A 7,872-nucleotide genomic window follows, 5' to 3' on the forward strand; every position below is an offset into this window, starting at 1 on the left:
TCCCCACGGAAAAAACGTGGGGAAAAAAAGTTTTTTTAACTTGGGCCCCCCCTCTTTAAAAAAAAAAAAGAAAATAGTTTTTGGGGGGTGGAAAAATTCAACCCAAATTTTTCAAAGGGAAAAGGCCCCCAAAAAAAATAAAAGGGAAAAAAACCTTCCCGCCGAGGTTTTTTTCAATTTTTTTTGTGCCCAGGGGCCCGATTTTAATTTTTAAAAATTTTTCCTACATTTTTTTTTGGTTTTTTCTATTTAAAACATGTTTCCCCAAATTGCTTTTTTTTTTTAAACTAAATTTAAAAAAAAAACAGGGAAACCTTTTTTTCAAAAAATTTCCTTTGGAAAATTCAGGCCCCGCGCACCCGTATAAAGCCAAAAGGAAAACGGGTTTTATAAGAAAAATTTTTCCCCAAAAGGGTTTGAAAAAAGTAAAAAAAAATATAATACTTCCCTTCCCCCAAAAGCCCAAAACTTTATTTAATTTTAAAAATAATTTTTTAAAAATTTTTAAAAAAACTAATTAAAAAAAGGTTTTTAAAATATTCCCCCTTATTTTTTATTTTTTAAAATTTAATTGTTTTAAAAAGGCGTTTTTGAATTTAAAACCTTTTGAAGGTAACTGATTTAAAAACTAAAAATTAAATTAAGGGCCCCTCCCCTTTTTAAAAAAATTTTTTTAAAATAGCCTTTATAACATTAAAGCCCAAACCCTTTTTTTGAATTTTTAAATTCCCGGAAAGTATGGGTAAAAGCAAGTCAGGATGTTGCAGACCGATATATTGTTCATCTTGAAGAGGTGAACTGTCCTAATGGCATGTATCAGCCTATCGATTCTGAATGTATTAATGCATGCTCATACAGGCATATGGATGTTGCTGATATGGATGAAAGATTTGTATTGAGCTCTAGAGGAGATAATATAAGCCCAACCTATGTTTACTGTAATTACAAAAAAGGATACTTTAACCCTGATGGAAAGTTCAATTTGAACTATGACGAAGATGTTATTGTTATTTCGGATATCTGCATGCATATAAACGAAAGTAACCCATGTAAGAAAGGCAAATATCCTCTTCCAGGTAAATTTTGTCCAGAAGATCATTTGCATGTAAACCACTTACTACGTCTTTCTGATAATGAATCGGTTTTCAGCAGTACTGCTCTATTACCCATAGTTACTGCTCGTTTAACGTTTACACATTTCGACTTAATTTGGTATTTTTTATTTCATGCAATTTGAGTTGTTATATTCAGATGATACAGCACAATTAAAAATATTCTCTAAAAAAATTTTTTTTCACATTTCATACAAAACAAAACAAAGATAAGTACAATGTTTAACTTTTTTCTTGAATGTCGATGTTTACATTAATATGCTTATTTTTTATGTTAATTATAAAATCAATATTTTTTTTTATTGTTATCGCGCCTAAATCAATTATCATTTTCAGATGGACTCTGTGTAAGTGAATGCGAGCATGGTTTTGACAGAAATCCTCCTGACTTCCTTTGTAGACCAATGTAAATAATTTCAGACATAGCATTATTCGAATGTTTTATTTGTGTTTTATATACTTTCCATATATTTTCTATATCCTAATATAATAAAATTTTCTTCTATAGTATCTTAAAACTAGTGTATGTCAAGCTGAACTCCTCTTATTTTATGGGTTCTGATATTAAAGAGTCTAAAACTAAGCTATTTTCCTATTAGAATAAATTGAATTTCATAAATAATAATAAGCTGAGTTTTGTATGTAACTGTTTGATTTTATTCAAGATAAAAAAAGAAATCGTAAGCATTCAATGTTTTATGCCGTTTGGTGCTTTTTTAAAGTTTCTGTGTAAAGCCTTCATAGTTTTATCTTAATAGGGGGAGTTCTGTGAATATCTCTACTACTACCACTGACAGAACTTTAACACAGGGGACATCACTTATCAGCACAACACAATCGTCAACCGAAGGCATCAATACAACTAATTTTAGAGGAAGGACAAGTACGTGATATAAAGAGGAATATTACTTTTAAACTTTAAAATAATCAGAGTAATCTTGTTTCATAAATTTGACACTGTCAAGTACAAAATCAAGAGAAATACAATAAATATATATATATATAAGAAGGATCAGTGGTCACATGTGTCGCCTTATTGTGGCCATTGTATCTGCTGTGTGAATTCTGTGTACCCGTGCAATATGTGCACGTACTCATTAATCATGTAAAATTTCATTGAATTTACAATTGCATAAGTGGTATAAGAGGAGTAGTGCGGACAATTTTTAAAAATAGAAATCATTAAAGGGTCATATCTATGTTTAAAAAAAATTAACTGAAAATACCGATGATTTTCACAACTAGACTTTGTATTGATTGTGTAGAGAAATCCAGACAATCTTCAGTGTATCTAGCAACACGAAAAACACTATTTTATTCAAGGGTCATAACTCGACCAAATAGTTTCATTTAAATCAAATTTAATTTAGTGGTATAACAGGAGTAGTCCGGACAAACTTTAAAAAAAAAATTAAAGGGCCATAACTCTTACAAAAATCTTTGGTCCGAGCAATGCCGACGACATGCACAATTACACCTGATACAGATCATTCCTGTAACGTTAAAGGGACTCCACTGAGGTATTTTGACATGATGGGACTGAACATATTTTTTCAGATAAATGTACCATTTGATGTAGGTTTACACGACTAATCTTTGTGCAAAATTTCAAATCATTCGCACTTCATTTTTTTCCACAATAAGTATTCAAATTGTAAAAAACGACCCAAAATGAAAAGCGTTTAAACGCTTTTCACTCAAATAGGACTAAGAAAAGCATAAAAATAAGATTTCCAATTTATTTCAAAGTATATGTTTTCACTTCTTTGCATACATTTCTGTTTAAAGTGCCCTAGCTCATTTATGTAAGAAATTCAAATGTAAACAGTTATGTTTTAAGACCTTTAAACCTCAGTGGAGTCCCTTTAAGATAAAATTGCACAAGAAGTCTTAGAGGAGTTCGGACAAATTTTGTGACGGGCGAACGTACCAACATTTTGGGTTTATGTGTTTTTTCTTATCTTTATGTGGCACTTTCCACATAAACCAGTAAATTACCACGTAACCAGTCGATGTATGAGATTTCTTTCTTTATATTTAAGATTATGGACGGAATAACTCATAGACCATTGGAGGTTTATCTGGACAGACATAAAGACAGACAGAGGACAGAGAAGTTGTCATTTATGTCACCAATACTATGTAGACTCGACACAAAAATTCAAAATTAGAAAACAATCATTTTGCAGTATTAACCAAGCTTGAAGTTTCCTAATCTCAGAAAAACAATAACAAACAATCAATCAATAATCTGATTATTTAAAACATATTTAGACATAAATATATATTGGCATACAATTCTTGGCAAAATTTATACAATCGGATTAATATCGATTGGTCAGTAAAAAGGTAATTGATCGTGAAAAAACCCATTCACTTGAGAACATGTCTTTGATTTATTCATTCATGTAAAGAGTTTATGGCAAAAAATTTGATAAATGCTCCATATTTATTTTCAGGTATTAAGACCATTACTGCAGATGATGAAAATGACAATATAACTAATGAAGCGGTTCCTTGGTGGCATTATCTTTTATGTTAGTGAAGATTATTTAAAACGTTTTATTGGATCTTACACAACTTGTTATTTCATATATATAGACTCTTATTGACTTTCATGTCATTGCATTAAGATTTTTAAGGACTTTATGTAATATCAAAAAGACTGTTATCTAATATCCATGTAGCTTTTTGGACTCCGTTAAAAGTATTTCACGGCCCTGCAGTTTTTAACGTGACGTCATTTGCGTTATACAAAAGTGTGGCTTCACTAAATGTTTATACTGTAGGTGTGTCAATTTAAAGTATTTCAACTATAAAAAATGAATATTATGTCAATGTAGTTTCATAACTTATTGAACTCGTTGAATGAAATATAATGCTCAACTGAGACTCTCATAAAATAATTTTATACATTTAAATTGATAAACAAGTATTGAACCGTCATTCAATACTGACTTTCAGACTTTCATTGATTTTCATGTTATTCCATATAAAACAAGTTCAGAAAATTTTCTACTGAAACGAGTATAAAATAACCTTATATAAAATAACCAAAACTGTAAGATTGTTTAGCAGAAAAGAGCTTTTGTAGTGACACTGTGTCCGTCATCTGTTGACCGTTGCTCTCCACATTTTTTTGTACAATATCTCCTGCTTTACCATCGGAAACTTCTTTAAATGAAACATATGATTTGCAAACATGCTTAAACCAGAACCAAGTATTTTAATAATAACAATATTTTCTATTACTTGATTTTTTTGTAACCTAGTGCATGTAACATTATTTATCACAGTGTTGAGGAGCTTTATCGTTGTCAACCACTTTTTGCAGTTCCTTTGCTAAGTAACTGAATTAAATTTTATTTTTGCAGATTGTTGTGTCGGTATTGTCGTATTCAGCATCATTGGTGCCTGTATTTATAAACGGCGTAAGTATTATTATATGATTATTATTATATTGTTGTTGTTGTAGAATCGAAAGATGTGCATACAATTGAAATATTTTAAAAGGGAAAAATTGTCTGAGAAGAATTTTGGGTTTTTTATAAAAAAAATGTATGCCTATTTTCATACCTATTCCCCTTTTTAGTTAAAAAGGTTTTTTTTTAAATGTCAATGAAATCAGTGACAAAAAACACGTAATAATGATTATTTCTAAGTTATTTTAATCTTCGATAATTTTATTTGAATATATGCGTTTCAATAAAAGAAGGAACAGTCATGGAGCATACTTTTTTAACATTCTTTCAATCAAGATAGATGCTGCTTGCCATAAACTGTTCTTGATTGAATTAATTTCAATTCCACTTACGTTTATTGGCTTTTGTCCATCAGAAAGACATTTCTTTCCGTCAGTAATGAATAGTACCAACAAATTTAAAAAAAAGTCGTGTACATATATGTCCAGTTGAATAAATAAAGCAAGGGATTTCAAAATCAATTTAATTTTGAAAAAATGCAATATTCAGCAGGTGAAACGACTCACAGAATACTGTAATCGATTAAAAGGCTTTAAACCGTTTTCGGGAGTAGTGAATGCTTTTTGAAAAAGAAACGAAGGAAGCTTTAATATCACGCTTTCAGGGGCAGACCAATTAATTCTCCTTTGATGGCTTTGCAAAAATGCCCTTCTCCCGGAAAAATCTTTTGAATTAAACTGGAAGTAAACTATAACGGACCTATGCTTAGAAATAGAACATAGTCCATGCATATGTTTTCAATATTGAGTTTAAGAAAAGAAAACAGTTATTAAACATTTCAAGTAACTTTACTTGACTGTATAAAATGATCCCAAACATTAAGTTTCAAAGTACAATTAACATAGATAAGAGACAATTATTGCTAAAAAATAAGTAGTCTACTGCAAATTAAAAAATATCACTTTAATATGCCAACGTTTTTGCTGAATAGCCCTCTTTAGGGTACAGAAAAATGTGAACAGGAAATTTTGTTAGCGTTGCATCATGTCAAAAGTAAAGTCGTTGCAAAGAATTTGTCTAAAAAAATCATAGAATAATGCAATATTCTAGTGAAGAAAGGAGTTAAAATGCAAATAATGAACCCTTGCCCCTGTTTAAGTTAAAAAAAAAATCATTTAAATAGGCAATTATTCCTTTTTACAATTATGTGCTGACAATGATATTTTGTTGTTAATAATATTTGTATTTTCTGTAGAGAGCTTATTGGAGTGTTTGAACAGAAAAAGAAGACGACATGACCACACCGTCAATTATAAATTTGAGAAAGTAGACACTGTTAACATTTGCAACTGTGCTGAACCTCACGTACCGGGTTTCTAATGAGCAGAATAACAAATTGTTAGTATTATTCATTTTTTATTTTGATACTTATTAACTTTATAACTAATGATTATTAAACCCACACTTCTGCAATGATACAGTAAATCTTTTGAGTAAAGAATTATCTCACTAATGTAATTAGTGCATTTATAGATGTTTGCATATACACTGAATACATTTTGTTATAAAGACTTATCCGTTTTTAAGTACCTGTTATTGTTTATTTGGATATTTGTTTCTTCGTTTTTGTTCTCTTTTTGTATGCCGAATTTTACACATGTTGGTCATATCTTGGCGGACGTTGATTTAACCGGCAGTTTTCCTGGATAACACACCAGTATAATGTATTTACAAATTTCTTCGCAATTGACCAACTACTTATCAAACGTATAATGGCAGCTTTTCTATATTTTAGGTAATTATAGCCAAAGCAATTACACGAACAACAAGGACAAACCAAACCATTGTGAACAAGGACTTCTTGTTGATTCTATCAATCTTATCAGCTCAAGAACTTTTGTTTTAAATTACTGTTATTTACAATATAGATATCGGTACATACTAGCAGCTGTGTATTTATGAATGAACATTTAATAAATGTGATAACTTTGCCATATTATATTCCTTGTATAAGAACAACGAAATCATTTAATGTCAGGTGTTTAAGCTAATGAAGAATGTGCCTTAGAAAACAGGTTTGAAGTAACACACGGGCTACACATGGTGATAATCTTTCTATTTTTTATTTACTCATATAATGGTTTTTACTAAGTAATTTAATCCCACACTCACTGTTAGAAAATTTAAATTGTTAATTAAAAGCCCTTAACATTCGATGTTCACAAATAAATCTTAGAAAGTAATATTGTATAAGAGATAGAAAGAAACTTTTATTAATAAGATATTTTGCTTTTAATGTGTTGTTCCTCATCATTCGGTAACTGTGAAGCTTAATAGAACTATGACTTGAGTACATTGGCACTTGTTACTTCTTAGTTTAAAAGTAAATCTTATAAAACATATTTAATATACAATGTATTTTTATCTATCTATGTAAAATTGCATACGTATAAAAATGTATCTGATTGCTTGGGATTGTGTATGTTTTTATTTATAGTATCTTCCCTTGTGTTTTCTAAAGACACAATGCAACCTTTTACAATTAGCTCACTTGTTTTATTATCTTTTACTTCGAAATGATGACTTATTATCATTACATTAAAGGGGAAATAATCTCAATATGTGTTGTCAATTTTAATTATTCGGTCATGTCTCTTTTTCTGTGTGTAATGTATATGATCTTTTATTATTTTGACTTTTATAAGATGAATGTAATTATTTGGTCTACTTTAAATCGTAATTTTATTGTATGGTATATTTTCTGTAACGACAAGGGCATGTTAGCCTATACTAGAGAGTAGTTTTATATGGAATTGTAAAACACATTTTTTCTTCTTGTATGTCTTCCTGACCCTCATCAATGTGATATTAATGAGCACAGTTAGTTTTATGAAGAGAGTACCTTTATTTTGATACCATATTTGAATATTCAATTTTTGAAAAATAAACCTTTAGATCTACAGAAAGATATTTGTTTTTGAGATTTAGCATTTTTGTATGCGCCATTCTAATTTATGTGTATTAAATATATTATACCTAAACCTGCTAATCAGTTTCTCAAATTATATGTGTTCCCGTGGCAGAGTCCTTTAGATCGTTGACTTTAACCATTTGCCCCTCACCGTTGTATGTTCGATCCACACCAACGTCTTCGAATTCTTTCATGTGAGAAAACTATACAATTAACTAAGGGAACATCGTTGTTTCTACTCAGGTTCAAGTTTGAGCCTGATATAATGCGACGTCGTCCTCCTATAGCAAACTGGAAAGTCGATATATGACATATACGGTGTCGATTTAACGATTTTAGAGTTAACTGTGACAGCTATTGTGAATTC

At 29.9% G+C, this 7,872-nt stretch overlaps 1 protein-coding gene across 1 annotated transcript; it reads left to right on the plus strand.

Moving 5' to 3' along the window:
- The first annotated feature begins 749 nt into the window (after positions 1-749).
- LOC132720276 (uncharacterized) lies at positions 750-7,559 on the plus strand. The gene is made up of 7 exons (XM_060704371.1): positions 750-1,076; positions 1,449-1,518; positions 1,871-1,995; positions 3,572-3,649; positions 4,487-4,543; positions 5,790-5,932; positions 6,330-7,559. The coding sequence occupies exons 1-6, from the start codon at positions 812-814 to the stop codon at positions 5,912-5,914; spliced, it is 720 nt and encodes a 239-aa protein (XP_060560354.1). The 5' UTR covers positions 750-811; the 3' UTR covers positions 5,915-5,932; positions 6,330-7,559.
- The last annotated feature ends 313 nt before the right edge of the window (positions 7,560-7,872 follow it).

The sequence above is a fragment of the Ruditapes philippinarum genome, unplaced genomic scaffold, assembly GCF_026571515.1.
Source record: "Ruditapes philippinarum isolate M1 unplaced genomic scaffold, ASM2657151v2 ctg4692_1_1_1_1, whole genome shotgun sequence".
Classification (NCBI taxonomy): Eukaryota; Metazoa; Mollusca; class Bivalvia; order Venerida; family Veneridae; genus Ruditapes; species Ruditapes philippinarum.

Bases quoted from the DNA above. Each gene is read 5' to 3' on its own strand.
- LOC132720276 (XM_060704371.1), top strand. From the start codon at position 812: ATGTATCAGCCTATCGATTCTGAATGTATTAATGCATGCTCATACAGG. The intron at 1,077-1,448 runs GTAAATTTTGTC...TATCATTTTCAG, and splicing joins AGGCAAATATCCTCTTCCAG to ATGGACTCTGTGTAAGTGAA. The intron at 1,996-3,571 runs GTACGTGATATA...ATTTATTTTCAG, and splicing joins TAATTTTAGAGGAAGGACAA to GTATTAAGACCATTACTGCA.